This window comes from Physcomitrium patens, chromosome 9 (genome assembly GCF_059467195.1).
Source record: "Physcomitrium patens ecotype Gransden chromosome 9, ASM5946719v1, whole genome shotgun sequence".
NCBI classification, from domain to species: Eukaryota; Viridiplantae; Streptophyta; class Bryopsida; order Funariales; family Funariaceae; genus Physcomitrium; species Physcomitrium patens.
In genome coordinates this window covers 3,906,193-3,931,346 of record NC_143418.1, presented here as the reverse complement: position 1 = coordinate 3,931,346, position 25,154 = coordinate 3,906,193, and the positions used below count along the sequence as shown (strand labels likewise).

Below are 25,154 nucleotides of genomic sequence, written 5' to 3'. Positions count from 1 at the left end.
CTCTAGCAGCTAAGTTTTGGGTCTAGAACACTGGCTGATTGTCTCCAGCTTGTAACATCGACAGAGAGATGCTTCTATAATGCGTAGTGAAGGAAAAGATATGGAAGCATGGGTTACATTGATGTGAAATTTTCTGTAATACTACATATTCTGCATAACATAAGTAGCGAGGCTTTCATTTTCTTGTTCATTTACGTCTTATAAATCTTGCTGGTTGTATGACGTGGCAATTGAGGATTTAATAGCAGATGCACGAATTCTGGATGGGCCTAGCCGAAAGAAAGGAAGGGACGTTTTGGGAAATGAATTTTGGGAATCCACCCCACAAAAAGTTACTCAAATATCTCAAGTACGAATGATGGATGGTTGAAAGACTTCATGTGTGTACTTTTACAATCTACCTCGTATATAATTGGTCTTGGTCTTACAGAATTGATATTCCGAGAGTTAGACCGAAAGTTGGAAAACATGTGGCAGGGTTTTGAACTTACCAGAATAGGATGGGTACATTGACGACTTTCTCACGGGCCTTTCGGAGAGGACCACCGAACTCACTCCCGATACACAGTTGGGATGAGTCTCGATGTGAAAAGAAGGCTTCAAAATAACAACTCCTTAGGCTATGAAGGCACACAATGATGGGTGGATTCTAAACTGCCACAGGAGTCACGAAGACAGTCCTTGGACAAGTGATGAACTCAGATTTCTTGTGGGATCACTCTCTAAATCTAACAACAGGCATGGTTGACACAAAAAATACATAAAAGCTCACACTATCACCTGTCCCGTTATTACACACGTGTAGGTGTGTGCATCAAGGTGTTCCAAGCCACCAAATATAAACGTCTACCAAGTGAAAGATTGGACTGGCAATAGCTATTCCTCAGCAAGCACCCAACTTCAGGGCTATCGGCTAATGCGAGACTCTTCAATCAGGTGTTCAACGGAAAATCATAAAGATGTGATAATTTACATCACCCTTCGATCACTTCCAATAATAAGTGACATTCTAATGCAGCCCCACAAACAGGAGAGTGTTCATGTCACATGAACGGACCTTCACATTGCCATATGTTCGTGCAGTGTGAATGGAGAGATCAGACGCGGGCCAATTTTGAACAGAGATTGCATTTGCATTCAGATGTAAGAGTTCCGTGTGTCACTGTGCACCACAAATGTAAATCGCCTATCTGGAATATTGATCTCGAAAACATGGTTCCTCATTTAGCTGCATTCACTTCCATGCCACAATATCTGTGCTAAACTGCAAAATTTAGTGAAACACTCCTACAACTAGGGCCTGGAGAGAACGCATCAACTACGAAGGCTTTCAGAGGTACCCACTTCTGATGCCCACTCCATTATTTACGATCAAAATGATTAATCATAAGCCTTCGAGCCTAAATTAAACTTTCATAGACGGAAAATAGGCTATGCGTTGAGGGTCTTCATTGATTACTGGGTAGTGGGAGTTTCTATGAGATGTGAGATTCTCAGCCTTCTAATTATATACTGCTCATGCCCTGAGATGGCATAAGATTCATGATCACATAACTTCTACCTAATTGGTACGCAGAGCCGAGCCAGCTTGTTAAAGCTACTCCACTGGTGATGGTATCAGCTGAGCTAATTTGTGTCAACTCTGGGAAGGTACGGAGCTGCAGTCTCGAGCCATTGCCTAACGTCTACACCCGAGGCTTCCAACCAGTCCTTTCGATCGACGCATTCTATGAAGGGAGAAGTGAACTCTTTCAGAAGTGAAGAGATCACAACGACTAACCGCAACTCATCCGCATTTAGTTGATTACCAACTCCAGTCTCAATCATAAACCTACTGGGAAGTTCCTGACCTTCTTGAATTGCGTACCTCACAGACGACAACCAGCTCAGAAGGGCACAGTGGGCCGCGCCAGTTGAAAGAGACTTCAGATGCAGAGACCACATGATTGAGGATTTCGTCTGCAAGCCAGTGTACACGCCCGACGAACAGAATAGGGACAGAAGCTTGAATGCGTAGTTGCGATCCCCCTTGTGCCAAATCAACTGCAGCAAGGAGTTGCAAATTGGCTTGTGAGCCTCCTCTGCCATATCACTCAACAATGACTGCAATCCGTCCCCCAATTTCTTCAACACGAGGTTCTCTTCGAATATGTGTCCAACAATGTTATCCATCGTTGGGTTGCACATTCGCAGGCAGCTTCGGAGAATCTCAAACTCTACGTCCGTATCACATGCGTCGAGAAGATTGAGGATTACACACCACAGACGTTCGTCAGGAGCACAGTTCGCAGACACCATCTCATGCAGAATCTCTTGAACCTTTTCGTAATCTTTGGCATTTCCATACCCCTGAAGAAGGCTAGTGTAAGACATAACATCAGGTTGGTATCCAGCTTCAACCAACTGTGAAAACATTCTCTGCGCCTCCACAGCCATACCGTTCTTGGCATACAAACTGATCATATTTCTGTAAGTCCAGTCATTGGGCTGATGCCCATACTCTACCATCTCTCTCAAATATTGCTCTGCTTCGGGTACCAATCCAGCTTCTCTGCACATCTTGATCACTGCATTGTACACAATGATATCACAAGCTAAGTCCTGTCTCATATGATGAAAAATCCCCAAGCCCTCCATCACCTTGCCAGATCTGCTATAAATTTCCATCACTGTGCTCAGTGTCACTGCATTTGGCTTCACACCTGCTTGCTTCATCTCTTGGAAAACCTTTAATGCATGGCCCATCCTACCCGCGCGACCAAGACAAGAAATCATGATGTTGTACACAACTGAGCCAGGTTGGATGCCAGACCCTTTCATTTCGTCAAATATAGAGACTGCTGCACTAATGTAACCCGCTCTTCCAAATAGCCGAACCATGGTGCCGTAAGTGACCTTGTCCGGCTTCCAGCCTGATTTTTTCACACTTTCATAAAGCGCAACAGCTTCGTCGTATTTGCCCACCTTTCCATACACGTCTATCATGGTGCTGTAAGTGACAGCATCCGGAACACACTGTGCATCATGCATCCTGTCAAACCATGCCATTGCGGCGTCCTGCCAGAAGACGAGACAAGGAGCTGTGTAAGCGAAGACAAAGAAGACAAAATGCAACAAGCGATAAGATGACAACTCTTGGTGAATGGGGTTGTTTCTCCAATTGTGAAAATAATTAGGGGTAGGGTTTGATATACCTGGTAATTACAACGATTAGCACAACTGATGAGCGTACTGTACGTAATGTTATCAGGACGAATTCCGGCATTGATCATATCCTCGGCAATTTGTTGAGAAAGCTCCCATTGCTGCCCGCGCCGTAGCACCTTCAGCATCACATTATAGGTGTAGATGTTGAGATTGAAGTTCTGCTCGGCTTGCAACCACTTAAACAATGATAGCGCCACTTTCCAACTCTTTAGCGTATTGAGGATGGCGACTACGTCGTAAGGGTTAAGTGATCCTTCAAAATGTTTCATTACCAACGCAACTCCTTCCTCACTCTCATTTGCACCCTTCAATCTGCATCGCAATAGAAAAAATTCAGAGGGATAAGAAACAGGAAACAGGAAACAAACGTACGCTTTAGAAGGAAGAGAGTTAGAAAAGAAGGGTTGTTGTGTCTCAGTGAATTTAAGGTTTAATGAAGGGAGTAAGCATCACTGAAATCTTGTGAAAAATCAAGCAACCAAGAGTCTCACATGTCAAGAACTTGTTGAAAAGAAGGTGCTCTCGACAAGGCTTTACCACCCCTGCCCTTTGTTAGGCTATCGCTGCGACTTCTGCTCTTAACAGGCGTCTCCATATTTACGAACCTCGTCCCCGATCCCCTCTTACTCATGCTATTCAGGTTCAACATGCGCAATTGATCCTGCAACGTCTTGTGCTGCTCACCACCGGTACCCTGGCTCTCACTACCATTTTTGCTACTGCTGATGCGCCGAGGAATCTCACCTTGCGCTATTTCCTCATTGTGCAAGGTACTACTACTGCAACTCACCCTAAGTCTTGTTCTCGTGAAAACGGCAACTTGTCCTGGGCGTGAAGGATGTACAGGCATGCAGCTCCCATGGTCAAGATACTTGGGAGCTAGAGCCATTACACTTCCCTGAAAAATCACAACATAAACTGCTCAAATCCAATCATAGAGCTATTCTATGTCCTGTCGCTCAGCTCAAACTACTCCAGAAATAATTCTTCACGGAAATGAAAAGTCCTACTGAAGCTCACGCAGCTGAAAAATTCAGAACCTACTTCTTAAGTGCCGAAGGAGAAACCCTCCCACGAGACAGAATCTGCGAATCCGACAGCAATGTATGAAGCGAAGACCTGTATCAGAAAGTCTTAAACCCTGCTGTAAACCTCCAGCATCTGGACTGCGGTAGAGTTTGCCAAACAGGAAGAAGCTATGCTTCTGGATAAGCCTGCTTGTTTCTGGGTACATTCATCTCACTTTTGATGATTCTCATTAATCCGTGGCTGGAAGGGCGATGGTCGTCGAAGTATCAATCTAAAGGCCGTAGCGATGCCAGGTGAAGGATTTGCTCTGTATGTGATATAATAAGAATAAAAATAGGGCATCTATGCGAATAGTCAATTAGGTCAGAATAAAAGCTAATCATACGATGCTGTAGGAACATGGTGGATTCATGCAATCGTCTATTTGGTTGTAACAATCAATCGAACGACGTCTAATTACAGCTTCCAAAGCACGTCATCGGAATCCAAACATAATGCAAGGGTCCACATAAATGGAGCGTGGAGTTTTAACAAGCTGAGTTAGATTTTAGGGGCGACCAGGAAGACCGAATCCCTATAATGAACTGCCAAAATAATCACATGTCTAAGGCCCAACTAGGCTTTTGCTTCACAAAATGTGAAGATACGGTTCCAACCATCACGTGAAACCGCGAGACGCGTTAAGGAAGCCGTGGAATCATCATCGGCTCCTAATTCAACCGTCAATGGTGGTTGAACAACCGCATCGCGAACTCCGCAACATAACTCCCTGCCTACAATTTTCATGTCAAGAAGAGCAGTCGAGAATGCGCATGGATAAATGGGTTTCCTCGCCCGTCCCTGTCGTCCACTCTGATTTGGTGTGTGCCTACCCTGGCCTGCATTCTACCTGGATGGGGTTAGATTTTTGGTCTGTAAGTGCTGCATCGCCTTATGACTGAGGCTCCAGAATATGGGCCTTTCAGTTAGAGGGTAGTACTAGTATTGTCCGAAATTCCAAACCTTGCACCTGAATGCTGAGTTCAGATTAGAAAGACCTATTTCTACTACTACTACTACGACTAACAGTATTTCTACTGTGGTTCATTTGAAGTAAAATTAGAGAAAGAATGAACAGTCGAGTTCAGAATTCAATATGTTGGCGAAAACCAGGGGCGAAACAGGAACAACTAGGATCAGAAGTTGCAAGGATGGGCTTCAGGGTGGGCGCTGTAAGTGTGGAGAGAGCATTGTTGTAAGCTGTTGTGTCGAGGTTTATCTATTAGTTTCAACTTTCAGATGAGGAGGATTCTTGAAGAAGCGGGAAAGAGGAATTTGCATGGCCTCTGCACACCTACCGAGGCAGCACAGTGGAAAGAGACCCAAAAGCAAAGCCGTTGCCCCCTCCAGCCTTCCATGTGATTCCGCTGTTTTAGTCTTGTACAATTGTTGTCATTGCTGAGCCTTCAGATTCATGGAAACGTGGTGACTCTCTTGACTGTTCTCTTTGTTGTGGCCCCACAGGCACCTCAACGTTGCCTCTGTTGCACTGCTCGCATTATTCCGAGTCCGATTCATGGGTTGGCCTCTTTTTCTGATGATCAATTAATGTCTGCGTCTTCCGTTTCAGTTCTCTCAAGTTGTTGGAAAAGTTTATGCAGCTGGTTGGCAGTTGGTGGTGGTGGTTGCTTGTGAAAGACAAATCATGTCCTTTTTGGTGACAATGACGCATGTTGTTCGAGATTGGGGAATGACAGGACATTTGCTTTACGTACTTCTCTGTGAATGTTCTGGATGTAGTTCGAGCACAGTTTGTGTTGTGAAATGGGTCCCGTCAAGAGGTGATAAGTTCTCACCACGAAAGTCTAACGTGGGAGTAACGTATTCGGTTGTTGGCGAATTTCTGTAGCATTGTTTGTTTTGAATTCATGCAATGCTATGTAGGTTCTTGTTGGAGCCGCTACTGAGATTTCCTTCAGTTGCGTTGCAGACGAAATCTGAGACAAGGCCTTCAACTCCGAAGCTGAACGTTGCATATTCAGGGAACATTAATACACAGTCCACATAAAAGTAGTCTTGGTGGGCAATGGCACACCTAAGCTACTCCCCATTGCAGAACGAGTTCGGAGACGACAGCGATGATGATTTCGATTTCGATTTCGAGACTGCACGACGGGAGCGTGGGAGCAGCAGGCAGGAGTATCTGCGCAGCTACACATTCACCAGGAAGCCGACGACGCGTGAGAAGATGAAGAACAGGTTAGAGAGGGTGAAGGCAACCGCGTGGGCAATGGTGTCGTGGAATTGCAATGGTCTTCCACACGGAGCGAGGTGGATGAAGAAGAAACTGGCTTTGCAACGCCCCCGCTCGCTCAGCCATGGCGGGCAGCGGCTTCCAAGACCCATTTGCACAACTTTCATGCCGCAATGCTTCCTTGCCGTGTGAATTAAACCTCGACTGGTCTTGCAGATTTTTATAAAGAGCGACGCAGGATATCCTCAGGAGCTCGAAGAATGAATGCGGTGCCTCGCCAAGCATACTAACTGGTCACAGTAATTTAACCCCTAGAGCTTTAAAGGGTCATCAAGTGTGGATTTTGCAAATGATGCCTTCGACTCTTGAATTGGAAGCTTAAGATTCAAATCGACAGCAACGATGTAGCAGCTTTGATCGAGGAGAGGTGATACATATACGTGGCAACGAGATTAAGAATCTACGAGTTCAGAGTTTCTTCTAAGATGGTTGGTGTCTCAGGTAGATTATTCAGAGTCTGCAATCGCTCAATTGCACAGTTTAGCCCAGGATTATGTAAAATATAAGAAACGAGTGGGAAAATGAGAGTGATGTTCAGAAACAGAAATGAAGTCCAGCTCAAAGTCGCTGCATGGGTCCATCCGATATAAGAATCGTTCCTGAAACTGAAGAAGGTTCTTTCTCATATTTTATTTTAACAACTAGCTTTTGAATGCATACTTTGAGCAAATTCACGAAGTCGAAATTCAACATTCATGTACGGTGTAGACTTTAGAAGCAATGAGCGCATTCGACTACAAAACTATGCACAAGATCATGCTGAAACTTTTCGCACACTTCATTTCATTTATGCTGGAAAGTTTCAGCAATTGGAACAGTGTAAGAATAGAAAAGGTGAACGAGTATGACGTACTTGGCAATCTGGGCATCCACGCCTTGAACAGAATCAACAATTCTTAGGGCATGTGTAATGATAACACAGAAACTCTGTTCTGATAATCCGCAATTACCCCAAACACCAACTTACATACGACCCAGAATGCATGGAGGAAGAATCACCCTGTTTGTGCTCCCAACCATTCAGAACTTGTCTTTCATTCACCAATAAATTGTGATACAGACTTCTACACTCTCGACCCTAAAAACACAACGAGGAGTTTATAATTTTCAGCCTAAAATAATTAGGTTCCCGATCCGATATTCTAGATATCGCATAATTGTAAATTACGCAAAGTAGAATTTCACCCATATACTGCAATCACGTCTTGTAAAGGACCGATGGCATAATCCACTAAAATTAAAATGCTTGATCTGAGGAGCCAGACAGCAGAAGGAAGTGGATGCAATACTTGAAATTTGTCGAAACCCTAGACACGAAATACGTCCAATGAGGTGCTGACCCATTGCCAGCGACAATTCGTGATTGCCTCCAGACAATCTAAGAACTTAAGTCCATGATGCTCTTCACCCCCGGAGAATACAAGTTGTACACAATTGCTTGGCGCTTTGCCAATTCCAGCTGGTCTTTTCCCAGAATGTAAGCTGCGGCTGCAGCTTCAGAGTCCGACGCTGCACCATGGTCTCGAAATCCAACAACAGTCCTCCTCTTCACATATTCACGGACGTTGTAGTTCGAAAATTTTCGAGCTTCCCTCATGAGTGCTTTGTAGAGCTGTCGTGCTTGAGCGGGAGATGGTGGGGGCGGTGCCATCTGGATGTATTGCTCACAACCTTTTCAACAAATCGAGTAGCTCCTTCAAAACCCCAATTCGATCTACACACAGCAGAAAGCAGGACGATGCTTCAGGAATCTACACATATGCACACAATCCAAGAAAGCAGCGAGAGAAGAAAACGTCACTAGTTGAGGACCTTTTTCGACGCTGAAACCGAACGAATACGCCTTGAACAACTTGTATATGTCAGAACATGTAAAATGCGAGTCCTCACAAACTTACAAAAATTCCAAGGGGCAACTACCGTAAAAATATTCGACACAGTGACATGCACAAAATTATGAGAGGTTATAACTCACACGGCAGATGCAAAGATCCTTGCGAATCACAACCTTGTTACCAGAATGTGGACTTGTGATAATTATAGAAAATGGGCTGCCTTGTTGTGCCACAGTGGGCCCTTCGCTGGGCTGGAGGACCTCATCAACCACGTCACCATGGAATCACCAAGTAAAAGCTTGAGACTAATAAATTTATGGGGATTTCTACAGAATTGACCACTAGTAATCCAGAGATCTACATGGACTTGTAAACTTCTGATTCTCGTGTCAAACAGGAACGTTCTTAAGTTTAAGGGAGCAGAGAATACCCTTCGGTTCTAGCAACGGCAGATAATCGACGGAAACGATGAGCATGGTGTTGAAACGAAGTAAATTCCAAGGATTTTCGAAACATTCATCGAACATTAGAGAAGGTATTATGAGAAGCGAAAATTTCTCCTGGAACCGCATCTCAATTCTCGACAACTTTATATGGCCGCACTAACTCTCAGTTGGAGTGGAAGTATTCGTTGTTGCTCTTGATCACAGGTAGTGGTGTGCGGCGGATGGTTGGCAGATCAATAAGAGGTTGTCCGTGTTCAGTCTGGAAGACTTTTCTGCTTTGTGCTGTGATTTTAGTGTGGAGTGTTAGCGGATCTGTACTTGTTCTTAGCAAAAGATCCAGGGGTGGAGAAGCAATGTCGTTGCCCAAAGTGGCAGCGAATTACACCCCTTTGACACCGTTGGGGTTTTTGGAGAGATCTGCGTTTGTGTATGGCAGCAGAACATCGGTCATCTACGGAGATGTGAGGTATACTTGGGCACAGACCTACGAGCGATGCAGGAGAATGGCGTCTGCACTGGTAAAGCGAGGCTTGTCTCGCGGTGACATCGTCTCCGTTGTAGCTCCCAACGTGCCCTGCATTTATGAAGCGCATTTCGGAGTACCTATGGCGGGGATGGTGCTGAATGCCATAAACATCCGCCTTGATGCTCGTATGACCGCGTTCTTTCTGGAGCATTCGAAGACTAAAGCCCTGATTGTAGACGAAGAATTTTTCCCACTCATTGATGAGGCGCTTGGAATCCTTAGTAGTAAGTTGGGGTCGATCGAGATGCCGCTCCTGGTTGTGGCCGAGGAAGGACAAGGGGGTATTGATCGGCAGAAGCACGGCGGCTTTGCAGCTGCTCTAGCCAGGGGAGCAATTGAGTACGAATCGTTTTTATCTGAAGGCGATCCGGCCTTTGTATGGGCTCCTCCTGCGGATGAGTGGGACTCAATTGCCCTAGGTTACACTTCAGGTACAACATCGAGCCCTAAGGGCGTTCTTCTCTCCCATAGAGGAGCTTATGTTGCAGCTCTGAGCAATCTCCTCGTCTGGGAGGTCCCCATTGGAGCCGTCTATTTGTGGACCCTCCCCTTGTTTCATTGCAACGGATGGTGCTACTCCTGGGGCATTGCAGCCCATGCGGGTACGAATGTCTGTCTTCGTCACGTTACTGCCACTGGGATTTATAATGCCATTCGAAAGTATGGAGTCACACATTTTTGTGGCGCTCCAGTAGTGCTGAACATGTTGATAAATTCACCCGTATCCGAGAGAGCTCCGATGTCACATACAATTCATGTCATGACTGCGGGAGCGGCTCCGCCAGCGATTGTTCTATCCAAAATGGAGGAACAGGGGTTTAGGGTGACACATACTTATGGATTGACGGAGACTTTTGGGCCAAGCACGATCTGCGCCTGGAAGCCAGAGTGGGACAGCTTACCTGTTGCCGACAGAGCTCGGCTAAATTCTCGACAAGGTGTTCGTTATGTTGGATTAGAGGGACTTGACGTTGTGGACTTGAAGTCGATGGTACCTGTGCCCGCTGATGGAGCTACGCTTGGTGAAGTAGTGATGCGAGGGAACATGGTTATGAAAGGGTACTTAAACAACCCTAAAGCCACGGAGGAAAGTTTTCAAGGGGGATGGTATCACTCTGGAGACATCGCTGTTAAGCATCCAGACGGGTATATAGAGATTAAAGACAGAGCCAAAGACATTATCATATCGGGTGGGGAGAATATTAGTTCTCTGGAGGTGGAGAGTATTCTTTACCGACATCCTGGCATACTGGAAGCTTCGGTGGTGGCAAGGCCTGATGAGCAATGGGGGGAAACTCCCTGTGCATTTATTACACCAAATGGCAAGGTTCCAATCACTGAGGCTGATGTGATACAGTTCTGTCGAAAGGAGTTGCCACATTACATGGTACCTCGATCTGTCGTGTTTGGTCCCTTGCCGAAGACTGCCACTGGTAAGATTCAGAAGCACGTACTGAGGACGAAAGCCAAGGCGTTGGGAAACCTTAACAAAAATCCCAGGAGTCGTATGTAGTATTATCTGCTGCAGATTTGGGCTTCCAGTCTGGAGGTACTTGAATTGGTATGGTCTGAATACATGCTATTTAAGTTGGAGAAATCGTCCCTTCACCATATACTCTTTTTTTCTATATTTTAAAATTTTTTACCTTTTCTTTTCTTTTCTTTGTGGTTTGTTTTTTTTTTGGCTATCCTCCACAGGAGATCCATGCTGTAAATAGTGCGAACTCAGCAAAGATGGTACTATTCTCTATGCATTGGTGACTAAAACGTGCCAGAAGTTGGAAGTGCAACACAGCTATCCTAATCGTTAAAGTTACAAGGTATTGCACTCTGTTTCTCTTTTCTCACAAGAGGAAGTGCATATTGACATGTTACTGCAACTATCTATTTTGGTGTTACCGTCGCTTTCAGCATGATCTGACCCACTCGAGCATATGGTCTTTGGTGTGGCTGGAAGGTTGTTGATGTCATTTTGTGGTGCTGTAACCTTCTGAGTAGTGCGTCCACTATGAAGAGTGAATGGCTTAGGTATTGTGTACTGTCGTTTTGGCAAATCATGTACCTGTTGTCACCATCACACATGTGTTAGTTTGTTTAGTGTTCGATTGGGACCATGTCAACTGCTAAGTTTTTTCCACGCCAATTTAAGAACTCTGAAAGCGAAAGGTAATTCATTTACACGGGTAAGGAAGACTTTGCGCTCCCATTCTTCCTGCTCCTTCTTCATTTGTTTGGCTAGATCCTGGAGCTCTAGATGGCGTCCCAAGCCTTTGATAACCACTGGTTCTTTTTCTTTGGGAGGCACTGGATGAACATCAGGTTTAAATGTGCATTCCTTGACCTCCTGCATCTCCATCTGCAACCGGAGCTGTTCAAAGTTCTTCGCTTTATCCTGCCATGGCGAACCCGTGTACTGACTTCAGTGCTCGTCAAATAATAGGAATATTTTGACTTGGTTTCGATTCAGTCACTGCTGACTCCTGCTCCGCTCGTTAACACGTCATAAAATCGGGAAGAGCTAACCATGCCTCAGGTTTCAATCACCAAACTGCCGTAATTTTGGAACGTACAGCATGACACTCAGAAAACTCTTCTAACAATGTTAAGATTTTCCACCGTACTTTCTACTATGTTCAGTAGAACTGGAATGAAGCGGAGCACACACTACACTGCTCCTAGAGCTATTCATTAGTCGAGAATGCCCATGAGATTATTGAATAATGGACAGGCGAGATGATGTTACCTCGCGAAACTTCCGACGATTTCGAAGAACACTATCCACTGAGATTGCTGATTTACGTGTGTTTACCTGAGTTCACCAAGCCACAAATATTAGTACTTGGCAACGGTTGCTCGCACCATGGCTTAAGCTCAACGACACCTCTGAAAGCAATCATAAAACCAAGGATTATCTTGGTTGTAATCAGTGTCACAATTTTTGTGAGGGAAATATTCACCTCAGGATGGAAAGTGCACGTTTGCACAAATTCTTGCTCTGCAGCTTGTTGAAGTGCTTCCTTTGTCCGCTTACCTTTCTCATTCTGTTTGCATGTTAACAGACACGTCTTTATCAGTAAATGATTACCCTTGATGTACTCTCCATACATACATGTATACTCCTGTCGGAAAGACCCACACACGAGGAATGAGCAATTGCTTAACCTTGTAAAGTTCATGTAGGTTTGTAGATGCAGAAAGAATCTTTGACATTTGATCAATCTTTGGTTGGAACTTGAATTGCGAGTAGTAGTTATCCTGCATTTTGTTCCAACCAGAATTCATGAGATCGAGGTTCTTCAGCAACATTACAATATAGGTTGCCTTCGCTCGCACTGCTCATTTTTAAAGATCCTTAATTTAATGTTATTGTGGTTGGCTATTCTGGGATTATGCTGAAGATGTGAAGACACTTAATGAGAGTAGAATACTTACTGAAATCTTTTGGCGAATGTAATAACGTCGTTGATTGTCTCTATGAGAAAGTCGTTCCAATCTCTCATTAAGCGTTTTCTCATTGCCATCTTGCAGAGTAGAACATTGTAGAATCATAGACGCATTTCCAATGTTGGGCCGGAATGTGTGACCGCAGGGCAGTTCCATCTCCTTCTGCTTCTGCGTTGTGTATTTAAACTTCATCAATCCTTCCTCTTGATTCAGTCGGATAAGTCGTGATGTTTTCTTTAATTCTAGAAGAAAAAGCATGACGGTGCATTATTGTTTACGGCTGATAAGTTGATGTCAGGAACCTGCTACATCTAGAAGCCACTAACCTTCCTTTGCTCAAGTCTACGCAGGAATTGTTGCTGACGCGTCAAAAAGCTAAATCCGTCGAGTGCAGACCCGGACAGTATATAATCCGTGTTGGGGTTTATCTCTGGGGCGAACGTGCACTCATCCTTTGGCCTGTACTTTCTTGCCTGCGAAGCATACTCATTGTAAGTAGTTATGTAACGCTTGAATTCAGATTAATGGACCACGCACACGCACAGTAAATCACGATCAGGAGAGGGCCGAAGTGGCCGGAGGGTAACTTAGGCAACTATCCATTCCTTCCGACGACATTTTAATCTCGTGCAACCTTGTCATGAAGAATTTATGACCAAGTCTGGCATGAGAATGTACCCGACAGTCTCCATGTCCATCGGACGGAGATGGTGTGCTGCTGGACAAACGATCGGAAACTTTGATCGCTTCCAAACCTTTCTGAGCATGGGACAAGTGAGTCTTTAGTTTAAACTCGATGCATAAGCAGCTCTAATGACAATATCAGAGTTTTTTGTGACGTGTTTGACAAACGAGGACAGAAATCACAAATTCAAAACATTTGTTAACTGCTCATGAATTATGCTTCACATGAAAATGGTTAACTTTAGAGCATAGACGAGAAGAATTCAGATAATGTAATGAGGTCAAAGATCGAAGCGACCGGTTTATTAAGAAGGTTCAAAGAAGAGAAGACATTTATAATTTAAACAAAAATCTGAAAATTATTAGATGAATATCGAGTAGTCAGTAGATTATCCACATGAACGTCATGAAGGAGAGCTAATGAAATGGGGGTGATTTAAGATAACCTGCTTGAATAGGCGAACAGATTTTCTGTTAATGGCGGGCTTGAAAGTGAGTCCTTTTTCTTTAGCATCTTGGGCTCGTGCTAAAGCAATTCTTTCATGCCTTTTCCTCTATATTCAGAATGACAAAAAGTAAGCTTTCCTAAGTTGAACGAGTGCACATAAGTTTACTCTCTTCCATCACATCGTTTGAAGTTGATTCCTTCGCATGAAATTGGCTGTTCGTGCTAACCATATTAGGACTTCTATCGTCATGCACTTGAAGCTGAGAGCGTTACCAGAAGCTCTTGAAGTCGCTCTTGAATGGGCTGATATGCCTCCTTATCCAGGTACACCGAGGTTAAGTTGATTTTTGGCCTGAAAGAACACTGTTCCAATTCCTCCTTTTCTATAATTTTTCGTGCCTGCAGTTTCACATCCCATTGAATTGCTCATTCTCAACATGGGTGTAATGTATTCCAAAAACAATCAATGAGCAAGTAATGATTGTATTTTTATCACATCATTACTTGTCAACTTTCAACAAGGAAAAAAGACTATCACAACGTAAGATTGGGAAGTCACATACTCGTTTCCGGAGTTCAATTCGCTGTTTCATCTCACCAATGCGATCAAAGATGGGCACCAATAGTGGTGAGCCAGGACTCGGTCTCCTTCCCACATTAGGCTGTACAAAACTCAAATATAAAATTATTCAATTCCTGGCTTTCAAAATCACAACAATAAAATTTTACTCAAAATTCAGATACATTATTGGATCACAAGGCTGAGAAGTGTTTTTTTTTTTTTTTTTTTTTTTTTTGATTACATGTACCTTAAACGAGCACTCAGACATCTGTTCTTCTTCCTTCAAAGCTCTGATTTGTGCACACCGCTGATGTAGTGCAGTTCGAGGTTTTGCCAGCCGCCTGAGCCTTGCCTGGATTTGGCACCCCATTGCACACAAGACGCATTGGTGAATTTTACTTTTGATCAAAGCAGCATGATCTTCTCCGTAATCATGTAACCGTCATAGCAACAACCGAAAATTAAGGAACTAGGTGTACAATGCGGGAAACCGAGGTTTTATATATATTACCATCGCTGCAACGTGGGTTTTTAGTTTCCCATCTGTAGTGCCCAATTTATGTGATTCTCTGGACAAAGTTTGCCTTCCGTCTTGGCACCCTTACCACAAGCACATTTCTAAAATGAGAAAAATTCAAAGAGCCGGCATTCCTTAACCTGATATTGAAATGACTCCATCAGACGAACCAGGGCCCATTCAGTTTCATTACAAACCTATATACAGCTTCTCAAACGCATCAGACAATAACTAGAGGATTTCACTAAAAAGCTTAGTTGAAGGATTTTAAGCTGGTTACTAATTGCTCTGTCCATCGCAGGCATTTCCTGCGTCCGTCTTGAATTGGTTGTGGTTCCTCTCTGCATCATTACCACACGAAAGGTCACTTTGAATTAGTTACCTCTCAGATGTGGCAAAACAAGTAATGTCTGAAGGGACCTTCCGGTTGTATCACGTGTCAAAAGTTATAAGACATTTTTTTCTTGGTAACGTTCACTTACTGGTTTTAATGTGGCTGTCTTTTCAGCAGACTTGAGAGACAGATGCAACTGATCTAGGATTTTTCCATCGGATTGCAACCGTGGCCGCAGTAAATGCTGAACTTTCTTATCTGAGGTTTCAAGATTAGTTTCATGTATGATGCCTCCTGCATACAGCCCAATTGAGGTGCATGTTCAACTTTTGGTTCCATGGTTGTGGTCCAGGTTTAAAATATCCCAGCCATTAGTTAACAGCTTCACAATTATTTGGTCCCCTCTAGTAGGTCGCGAAGTGTCATGAGAAACATCAGTTCCGTGATGTTAAACAAGAGAAGCTGGAAGCCTCCTTTCACAGAACTCTGAGAACTGAACTTCCAACTGCGTCTCTCAAAATTAAGATTCGAACACTTAAGTTTGGGAATGAAGTGATGCTGACAACAACGCCTATTTCTCATTCAACCATGTTTCCCAGCTTCTGCACCTTCATAATTGAGATCAGATGGCAATATATTCTGAACATTAGAACGCTTGTCAAGCCACTCCCAAGCCTCTTCACAATTCTTTGGACTCGTACTCGTGAAACAGGGAGCCTCGAACGTTCCCTCAGAGCTTCTGCTTGTGTTCGAGTGCATGGATATGCCAACTTTTCTTGTACCAAGTTTTTCTGCCTCACCCCCTTCCTGAAAGTAAAAGTTTCAAATCTCGGCATTAAACAAGGTACATACATAATTATGATATCTTTGAGGAATAATTTCACACTTAAAAACGCCAGAAAAAAAAAAAAAAAAAACGTTGCCGAGCAGTGCTCGTGGCATTATAAAACTAGTCCTACTGGACGCAATGACAGAGGGTTGGATTAGGCCATTGAGCTGCTGGATCGGGACTTACAGTTGGACTGACCGTTTTTGACGGTAGATGCGGTTTAAGTTGGGACACATCTTCCATTTGAACCGCTTCACCGCAAATTAGGAAAGTTTTCTTGTCGTTTTTCTCCATTCTAAATGACGACCCCATTCCACTTTTTGTTTGCTTCTCACTTTCCTTATTTGGAGAGGATTCTTTGGCACCTTCGACCTGCATTCAAAAATACGTTTTCATAATCAGCTGGTTAGGTGATACGAATTTAGAATTCCACAACCAGCGTCCTTCTTGGATGAACTAGTATCCTGCACTTTAAGTTTTAGTTCTGCAGGTGTTGACGGTAGTGTTAGGACCCAGCAAAGTTCGAGGCAAAGGAGAACATGCATGCGGAAGGAGAAGGTCGTGGTTATGCTTACCCTCGCGAATTCAACGCCGTGGTCATTCTGGGTTCCACTCAGAGAAGTAGAGGTGGTAGTCCCTGATGTCTCAGAAAAATTAACTGTCCAATCTTCTGAAGCACTGACGGTGTGCAGTCCGTCATTGCTGCGAGCGCACCGTCTTTTAACGTGAATCTTCTTAAGAAATACCTCATCGGTTGCGCCTCTAACTCCACCCTGCAGTGGTGTACAGTTGACCTGCTGACTGGATAGTGATGAATTGCTTGTGGATTTTGACGGTGCTGATATCAACATTCGATTCTGAGGCTTCTCCAAAAGTTTCTCCGAAAAGGCCGAATCGTCAATACTTCGTGTGTCGGATTCATCCACCTGCACCACATTTTACCTTTCATTTCATTTCTCTTTAATGCGTCCGCTATTTCAAGGATGACCCAGTTGAACTTGCACACGAAACAAAGAAAATTCAAAACTAGTCCAAGATACCAAAGAGATTGTTCATGGTGATGGAAAACAGGTCATAGGTTGCTTCATGCCGTGGAAGGATTCATGCCGCTGAGAAGCCCCATGTTCCTTGTCCACTCAAACTCCAGTCCGCTTAATTTGCTCTCGAACTGCGGTACTGCCACATCTTTTCTGAGCGAAACTCTCTTGAATGCTCCTACACAATGTGTATTTCGTGTTTTTTAGTCAATACTGCTCACCAAAGCTACCCCAACTTGTCTTTTTCAAGCTACATAGCAATTGGGCTGAGGAAAGCTTCAGAGGTTTTCCTTCTACGACAGCCAACTAATTCGAGTACAACAAAAGATGAAGTCAGGGTGAAGGACAAGTGTAGCTACACAGCTATTGAGTATTCCAGTTGTGGGTTTTAATAATCCCGCTCTAATAACCTCGTAAGTTTGTGAACCGCAGAACATAAGGAAAAGCCCCAAATATTTTTTCAATAGGGGAGCAACTTAACAGGGGAAATATACAAATCGTTTTTTATATCACGACCATGAAATTGCCTTAAAACCTACTGTCATAATGCGAACAGATTATGCGTCAGAATGGAGGTTGGGTGTGAAATACCATCAGCAAATGTGGATTGCAAAGAGATTGGGACCATGGAAAGAAGATCTTCACAGCGACGGATACTCCTCTCAATTCCAAGGTCGAGCTCACTCTTCCCATCCTTTAGCAGGACGTCTTCTTTTTGAGCCACCATGATGCCAAGCCCTCCAGCACCACAACGTCGACGGCAATTGACACAAACTATCGAACTTGAATTTCGGCAAGAGTCGTCGCTCCCCACTACGCAGTTGTGTGGCCATTCGCCATTTTCTCTCACGACTCCCCAAATTGCGGTGTTACATGATGTGCTCCGGACGACGATCACTCACAGTGCAAGCTGATTTCGACCTTTCTGAGCTGAATGCAGCCTGGTGCCTATTCCTCGCATTTGCTACCGTGTATCATAGACCATAACATTCGTTAAACTCTCGAGCTATGGCTTCTCGCGAATGTAAGAAATCATGGCGCACAAAGTTTTCGTGTATTGATTTTAATTAATTTACAGCCCAGAGACAGAACCTTCTCTTGAAGTCTGGAATATGATTTGCGGAAGGTGCTTGTGTCTTTAGACAAATAGCATCAAGGAAAGCCTTTGTAAGAGGCTCACCTGCACTGTGGTTTTAAAACGAGCGGAGCTGCGAAACTCCACACATTGGGTGCGCTAGGAACACTCCAAAGACGGTTACCCCCGATAAACTCATAACGGTATTTAAACGGAGGATAAATAATTCCGGTTACGGTGGCACCCCATCGCATATTCTGACCACAGGTTCCACCAGTGTGCCAAGAACGACTGTCAACCAAGAGAATCAGGTGAACCAAGCATCGGAACAACGCCTCACGTAGTGTCGATTGCATGAGTTTGGTGACGTTGGACCGGTAAGAATAATTAATAATGAGTTATTTGCTGCTGCTGACTTGTGAGTGCAGAGCACCCTTAGAGAGCTCAAAGAATGTGACCTTGAGTGTCCGGAGTCGAGAGTCTGAAGGAGAATTTCTCATCTCGTAAGTCAAGGTTATGTGGAGCACATTTCGAAACAGATTAGAATACTCGTTAGATGTGTCACGGTTGACGAATTGTGCTAGGTAGTGTTTCACATACGAAAGATCCACGTACAAAAGCAGCGATAAGGTCGATGTATGGCCTGGTTTTCGTGGAATTCATCACTACTTCCGAGTGCCTGCAAGAAATTGTATAAAAAGCAGCCACGATTTCAATAGTGTTGCTTGCCCCCCAACAAGCACAAGGTTGATTTGCCAAGAACGACTGTCAAGGTATACGTTTTGATCTCTACTTGTGCTCCTTGCTTTGGCTCATCTTTTCCTATGATCAGTTTGCAAAACATTACTCAATACATTTTGCAATGCGTTGCAGAGGATTGCTCTGGAGATACATACCCACATTCAGAGAAGCAATTACTGAAGTCGTCAAAAATGTATCAATCCTCATGGCCTCTTGCTGCACTCGTGCTTTTAGTTAACGAACATTTACTAAAAGCGTAATTGATACCTAAGATCCTCGCATCAAGTGTCCTGCATGCAGACTCCTGTAGCCTTCTCCAGGTAGTTTTCTTGACAATTCCTGGATGTTTGAAATTCAGTACTACCCGGTCTTTTGTCGAGCAAATATTCAAGAGCCTGCTCGGAGGATTAAAAAAAAGCTTTGAGGCTGCCATGCAGAAGTGAAGTCGAGGTCCGGTTCAGTTAATTGCGACAACTGGGCCATACTCAGCCTTTTTTCTTGTGTGATAGCAGCCCTGAACAGTGTGTGATGTGCAACGCAGCGGATGCCGTGGGGTATGAAGACCATAACGTGAAGTTCCTTCACCATGGAAACGAAGATTTTACCACATTATGTGGGCAAAGTCATTGAAACATCCATTCAGTGAGATACTTGTCTGATGTTCTGCATGCACCAACAGACATGATCGTAATCACCGCCACACCCACATTTGTGAAAAGAGATCTGTTATCCACACTCTTAGAGTACTACTCCATGGCTCCATTCTGTCCAGGGTAAACAAAATTTTGAAACAGGCTAATGATGAGACCGGCAACAGCGAGGGCTCATTAACAATCCTTGCCAACATCTCGCTCTCAAACATATAGACTTCAACTATAAAAGAGGAATCATTCCCAGTATGGTTCCATGTATCGTTCGGCATGTTCCATGTACCTGAGCCTCACAATGAATCATACAAGCGCAGTACACAAAAAGTTTGAATGCCTGGGGTACAAGTTTGTCAGCTGACATCCAGGCATCGCTACCATGGTTTTTATAGCTCTGACAAAAGCCCGAGACTAACCAAAATTGTGGGACGCAACTGCAGTTATGCAATTGGCTTCCGACGTACAATCGCCCTGCAAGACTCGACAACAGGTATCATTGAGCCCGTGATTAGTATTCACTACTCATTAACGCCATGATGCTTTTTGTCACATCTCAATAATAGAATGTTGAGATAGGTTATTGTATTTTTCTATGATTTTTGCAGATGAGTCTCTGGCAATGCTCTCTGCCCAACAAAATCTTCGTACCCTGGAAAAAATTCAGTCGTTCAAACTGGAGTCAGTATCCCTTCCGCACACCCCCTTGCGTTTTCTGTCCGAGAAGAAAACCAGTGTCACTGAACCTAGTGCTTGGTGAACATCAAATGCGCTCAATGCTTACCGGAGGTGTGATCGTGCAGCGACGCCCGGCATCTGTCAGTCGATTGCGTAAATGAGTGAAAGTCTGGAAGGCCATACCAAAAGTGAAATTCGAGGTATCTTACACTACCTGGTGAGAAATTGTGAAAGAGAACAACGAATCTGTGGCTATCAACAGGAGCCGATGTAACCCTCAATTGTTTTCTATTTTCTTTTTGTTTTCACGCTTTCGGATTTCCTTGTGTTTTTGACATCCCGTTGACATCCATGTAATTCACAATCTAAACAAGCTCTTATTTATCTGTCTATTCAAGGCATCGTCATGCCGAGATTGACATGCAGCAACAGTATGTAATACTGCACCGTGTTTAGTGGTGATTCTTCATGGAAAAGTTGTGACAGGAGGCACGTGGCCTTTGTCGGCAGCGAAAGCCTTTCTTGTATTTTTTCTTTTCTTATTCGAAACCTCGGCGAATTTGCTTATTTCAAATGCCCTGTAATATGACGACGTCCCCGAACATCTTAGAAGACATGCATATTCAAAGCAAGGATCTATATAAAACCGTGGCAAATGCGCTCCAATTCATTACTATCCAGCACATAAACTTAATCTTGGATTCATTTGAAGCGCAAAACTAAAAGATGATTTCACACTTCACACAAGCTGGATCGCCGCAGCCAACAGACCAGCAATTGATGTCAGTGCTCTATAAACAGAATCTGCAAAAGTCAGTTAGGAAACACGAACATCACACAGCTTTAGAGAACATGGTTCTTCTGTGAGCTTGCAGACCAATTTCTATTTCAATCCTGGTCAAGTCCAACTAATACTGTGGCTGCAGCGAAAGCCCTATCCAACAGCCCCCACTCGCGCAGCACAAAGCATCCTTGCAACGACGAGATTCAGAGGGATGAAATATCGTAATAAGTACCTCTCCGACGCTAGGAATTTCAGAACTGACATAGCAATTGTCAGTTTCTGTTGATTCTGCAGAGCTTGTCAATTTTGTAATGCCCCATCCTCAGGGATACATGTGCTGCATTGTCACACTTGCTTTCCACTGAGAAGTGGTAGGCTGCAATGTTTGACCTGGCTGGCAATGGAGCATGGATCCAAGTGCAATTGTTCTTCCAACGAAGAGGGTAAGAAGCACCTTGCAAGTTTTTTTGAAGGTGTAGAAAGGTCCCAGCCATCGCTTGTATATGTATTACAGCCAATCAGAAGGCTTTTTTGTCTCTTTATCTTGTACCCAAGCTGCCTTATATAATAGACATATACATATGTGTGTGTGTGTATTCATATATCCTTTTATATCTTCTTCTTTACTCTATACGCTTGGAAAAGAATGTGGGTCATTTTCAACTGGGTTCACAAGTAGAGATGGATTACAGAGCCAACGATTAAACAAAACCCAGCTCCATTGCTGCAGTGGCTCTTGCACATTGCGAAAGGTCCACGCCACCAAGGGCTGCACGTTTTCTAGCTAACATATGTTTATTTACTTAAAAGATATTTATTGTAAAATAAATGGGTGAGCGTAGGCGCCACCATGGCAGCATCAATACAGGAGTGGGGGCACCCATCAGCAGGGGCAAAAAGCACTTGTCTTGAAGCAAGCTCACCACTTTGAAATCGAGGGCACGGGGGAGGGCGACTACCAATATACTCCGCATTGGTGGTTTGAAAGCTCCCCCAGGTAAACAACGATGCGTGCAGACGCGGAATCGGTGGTACAAGCAACGACGAGACGTGATTGCTACTGAGCGAGACTAAATACCTCGGCTCCTCCACGATTCATGCTCCACAACAAAGCCATCCCCTCGACAGGAAAAGAGAGCATCAAATCCACCGCAACAGAACAATCTCCGGAACCCCAGATGCCGAAATTGGTGGGGAGCCATGGAGCCCATGAAGCGATGGATGGATGGATGGACTTTGAATGTAGTGCTTGGTTGATTACATGCATAACTCTTTACATATCAACTCCAATTGTAGTTGTAGGGGATGATTTGACTCTTGGGTTGTGGGATACACTAACAAAAAAAAAAAAAATAAATAAACAATATTGAGGTTTGGAAAATATATAACACTAATAACTAAGGGTGGAAGCATCTTTCTATGTGGATGTGATTCAATGTGGTTGATAATATAAACAATGTAGTTTGAAGCATCTATTTAATGACACTTCTATCATGTTTTTGAAACATGCCAACCAAAAAAGACACTCCATTCTCTAATGGGCAGGGGGGGGGGGGGGGGTTCAAGTGGGCCATGTTTCCATGAAAGAGATGCATCATGGGCCCTGATTCCATAGAAGAAGAAGATGATGAAGCTCCCCCACCCCTCCCCTCCCCTCCCTTAGTAATAAGTCATTCAGGCATTCAGCTAACCATCCAGTGCCCACCCCCACCCCCTGGCCTACTACTATTTGGCTTTCAGACAGACTCACTCACTCACAAGTCTCCCTGGCCCCTTCCTTCCCTTCCCATCTTTCTTTCAGTGCTGCTTTTGGTGGCTGTGCTGCTGCTTCTTTCTGCCCTTTTAATTGTTCACACACACTCCCCCCTCCTTCCCCCACTCACTAGTCACTCACTCTACTTCCAACATGCTCAAATATTTTCCCATCTATTTTATTTATTTTTTACTTATTGCAACTGAGGCGTTTCTGCTTCATCCACTATGATGTGTGTCATGATACAATTTGTTTGTTTGCTTTTGATTTCACTTTATATATATAAATATATATATATATATATGTACATACATACATATCAGAAAATTTGAGAATCAAGAAGGTTTGAGACAGGGTTCTTGAAACAGAATTTCAAAATGTTTAATAAAAATCAAATCATGCTTGTATGTGGATATATATATATATATATATATATATACATATTCTTGTAACTTTTTGCAACTTGTATGTAATATTAATTAATTAGAAAAGGTCAACTTATTTTTCAATTTAGACATAGTTTTAAAGATAGTACAAAGAATTTCATTCTTTAATGTTAAAGATTGTTATCTTGAAAATATTAAATGTATTTTTTTAAAACTGGTGCCACTTAGCTTAAACCACTACATTAAGAAGATAATCATAGGTCGAAAATTAAATAAGTTCCACATACATTTTAATAAGTAAAAATACATTTTATAAATTAATTTTAATGAAATATAGTTTTAAAAGTTTAAATGTAGGATTCAATGCATGAGATAATTTGATGCTAACATCCCAGTAATAATAAGAAAATATAATAAAATTAGAGACAATGCAATTAGACACCACTAATTTATTATATATATACTTCCATAGATAAAATTAAAACATTTGATTTTGCAACTTTAAAATTATAATTATAGAAATACATAATTAAATTTGAACATAAAACCAATGATAACTTTTCACAACATGTCTCATGCTAACTTTTCATAACTCATAAAATAAGTCATTTATGAGATATTAAAAATACGAAAAAAAATTAATAAAAAAATAAGGAAAAAAAAGTTAATGAATAAAAAGAAAAAAATACATCAAATAGTTATTCATGTATGTATTATTCAATTCAAAAAAAACACAATATATATATATATATATATATATATACATATACACACACACATTTACTAGCAATAGCTCCATGGTCACTGTATAGGTTTGTATTTAAATATTGGTTTGTTTCTAGAGAAGAGTTTGCACAGCAATGCAGTGGAAGTTTCCTTTAAAATTGGTGTTGCAATAGTATCTTCAGTACAATCATCTCACCAAGCCATTGAAAACAATAGCTCAATGATCCTTAGCCGTAGCAATGTGTTCTCTATTGTTAGAACTACACTTGGGATATGCAAATTCTAACAACAAGTCAGACTGGAGCTGAAGCAAGAGAGATACTGTAATTAGTGTTGTAAAAACTTTGTAAATGTATTGTAAATGCATTGCAGAAGCATGCTAGGTGAAAAAACATTATCATATGAAAACATTTCTCTATATAATACACTACATATTCACACATTTGTAAGACTAGTGCAAATTTTGCAATATTTAAGTATACTATAATATATATATTTTTAAGAAATCTGATGGCGTTAACAAAAAGTAAATTACATCTTAAAATGATTATTGGTCTATGAAAAATAAAAATAAAAATAAAAATTTAAAAGATTTTTTAATACAAGAGAAAAGTCTATAGCTCCAAGTCATCAACCATATAATTAGCTTTAATCTATATTTATTCTAATAATTCTATGGTAAGTTTTTATTGTACAAATTATTATAAATCTTATAAATTTCAAAGTTGAAATTTTAATTTATGTAAATGTGAACTATTTTATAAAATTTTAATTGTTAATTTTCTTTATAATACCTTTTTTTTCTTAATTTATTTTATTTATATGATTTATAAAAATATTTTACTTTACAAAAGTCTATCAAATTTATTGAGAAGACTATTTAAAATCTCAAATGCCAAAATTAAATTTTTTGTAACAAACCATATATAGATGGCTAAGAAAAGATAATTTATTGATTAATATTTTTAAAAGTATTAATTTTTTTTTCTAATGGTGTATTTTTTTGTAAAAACAAAATATATTTCTTAATACAAATAGTTTAATTTCTTTAAATCGTGGTTGTAATGTTCAATAAGTATTAATTCAAATCAAAGGATTTAAAAAAATCTTATTACAAATTACAAATAAATTTTTAATTTTCTTTATAATATTAAATAATTCTATTGTAAAAAAATC

General features: G+C 42.2%; 6 protein-coding genes across 27 annotated transcripts; 3 read left to right on the top strand and 3 right to left on the bottom strand.

The window, feature by feature from the left end:
* Positions 1 to 1,112: 1,112 nt before the first annotated feature.
* On the bottom strand, positions 1,113 to 4,808 carry LOC112286774 (pentatricopeptide repeat-containing protein At5g46580, chloroplastic). 2 transcript variants are annotated; one of them, XM_024529030.3, is made up of 4 exons: positions 4,252 to 4,808; positions 3,699 to 4,105; positions 3,195 to 3,519; positions 1,113 to 3,057 (listed from the first exon to the last, which is right to left on the bottom strand). In XM_024529030.3, exons 2-4 carry the CDS (start codon positions 4,094 to 4,096, stop codon positions 1,627 to 1,629), a joined length of 2,154 nt encoding a protein of 717 aa, XP_024384798.1. In that variant the 5' UTR covers positions 4,097 to 4,105; positions 4,252 to 4,808; the 3' UTR covers positions 1,113 to 1,626. The 2 variants fall into 2 exon arrangements, with proteins under 2 accessions (XP_024384798.1, XP_024384799.1); XM_024529031.3 differs by having other exon boundaries at positions 3,699 to 4,786.
* Positions 4,809 to 5,052: 244 nt separating this feature from the next.
* LOC112286779 (uncharacterized) lies at positions 5,053 to 7,186 on the top strand. 11 transcript variants are annotated; one of them, XM_073536450.2, is made up of 3 exons: positions 5,053 to 5,447; positions 5,740 to 5,795; positions 6,195 to 7,186. In XM_073536450.2, exons 1-3 carry the CDS (start codon positions 5,346 to 5,348, stop codon positions 6,214 to 6,216), a joined length of 180 nt encoding a protein of 59 aa, XP_073392551.2. In that variant the 5' UTR covers positions 5,053 to 5,345; the 3' UTR covers positions 6,217 to 7,186. The 11 variants fall into 11 exon arrangements, with proteins under 11 accessions (XP_073392551.2, XP_073392548.2, XP_073392546.2 ...); XM_073536447.2 differs by having other exon boundaries at positions 5,057 to 5,611; XM_073536445.2 differs by having other exon boundaries at positions 5,059 to 5,633; positions 6,206 to 7,186.
* Positions 7,187 to 7,548: 362 nt separating this feature from the next.
* On the bottom strand, positions 7,549 to 8,641 carry LOC112286778 (uncharacterized). Of its 3 annotated transcripts, none has more exons than XM_090252968.1 (2): positions 8,505 to 8,641; positions 7,549 to 8,243 (listed from the first exon to the last, which is right to left on the bottom strand). In XM_090252968.1, the coding sequence occupies exon 2, from the start codon at positions 8,178 to 8,180 to the stop codon at positions 7,908 to 7,910; it is 273 nt and encodes a 90-aa protein (XP_090109094.1). In that variant the 5' UTR covers positions 8,181 to 8,243; positions 8,505 to 8,641; the 3' UTR covers positions 7,549 to 7,907. The 3 variants fall into 3 exon arrangements, with proteins under 3 accessions (XP_090109094.1, XP_073392560.1, XP_090109095.1); XM_073536459.2 differs by having other exon boundaries at positions 8,342 to 8,530; XM_090252969.1 differs by having other exon boundaries at positions 8,428 to 8,516.
* Positions 8,642 to 9,031: 390 nt separating this feature from the next.
* LOC112286775 (acetate--CoA ligase CCL3) lies at positions 9,032 to 10,993 on the top strand. Its single transcript, XM_024529032.3, has one exon. The coding sequence runs from the start codon at positions 9,032 to 9,034 to the stop codon at positions 10,847 to 10,849; it is 1,818 nt and encodes a 605-aa protein (XP_024384800.1). The 3' UTR covers positions 10,850 to 10,993.
* Positions 10,866 to 18,526, bottom strand: LOC112286286 (uncharacterized). 3 transcript variants are annotated; one of them, XM_073536440.2, is made up of 21 exons: positions 18,372 to 18,526; positions 17,783 to 18,155; positions 17,245 to 17,369; positions 16,730 to 17,080; positions 16,341 to 16,526; positions 15,934 to 16,132; positions 15,474 to 15,619; positions 15,272 to 15,332; positions 14,986 to 15,074; positions 14,722 to 14,826; positions 14,476 to 14,574; positions 14,186 to 14,311; positions 13,911 to 14,018; positions 13,459 to 13,539; positions 13,107 to 13,253; positions 12,769 to 12,948; positions 12,499 to 12,591; positions 12,294 to 12,377; positions 12,080 to 12,145; positions 11,516 to 11,728; positions 10,866 to 11,398 (listed from the first exon to the last, which is right to left on the bottom strand). In XM_073536440.2, exons 2-21 carry the CDS (start codon positions 17,916 to 17,918, stop codon positions 11,150 to 11,152), a joined length of 2,844 nt encoding a protein of 947 aa, XP_073392541.1. In that variant the 5' UTR covers positions 17,919 to 18,155; positions 18,372 to 18,526; the 3' UTR covers positions 10,866 to 11,149. The 3 variants fall into 3 exon arrangements, with proteins under 3 accessions (XP_073392541.1, XP_073392542.1, XP_073392543.1); XM_073536441.2 differs by having other exon boundaries at positions 14,986 to 15,065; positions 17,783 to 18,526; XM_073536442.2 differs by lacking the exons at positions 17,783 to 18,155; positions 18,372 to 18,526 and having other exon boundaries at positions 17,195 to 17,319.
* LOC141045811 (uncharacterized) lies at positions 18,503 to 20,761 on the top strand. Of its 7 annotated transcripts, none has more exons than XR_012218271.1 (5): positions 18,503 to 18,577; positions 18,695 to 19,039; positions 19,140 to 20,144; positions 20,260 to 20,529; positions 20,728 to 20,761. XR_012218271.1 is itself a non-coding variant. In XM_073536458.2 (4 exons), the coding sequence occupies exons 2-3, from the start codon at positions 20,097 to 20,099 to the stop codon at positions 20,488 to 20,490; spliced, it is 279 nt and encodes a 92-aa protein (XP_073392559.1). In that variant the 5' UTR covers positions 18,598 to 19,039; positions 19,140 to 20,096; the 3' UTR covers positions 20,491 to 20,529; positions 20,728 to 20,761. The 7 variants fall into 7 exon arrangements, 1 of the variants encoding a protein (XP_073392559.1); XR_012218275.2 differs by lacking the exon at positions 18,503 to 18,577 and having other exon boundaries at positions 18,610 to 19,039; positions 19,140 to 19,200; positions 19,549 to 20,144; XR_012218276.2 differs by lacking the exon at positions 18,503 to 18,577 and having other exon boundaries at positions 18,610 to 19,039; positions 19,140 to 19,200; positions 19,520 to 20,144.
* Positions 20,762 to 25,154: the final 4,393 nt, after the last annotated feature.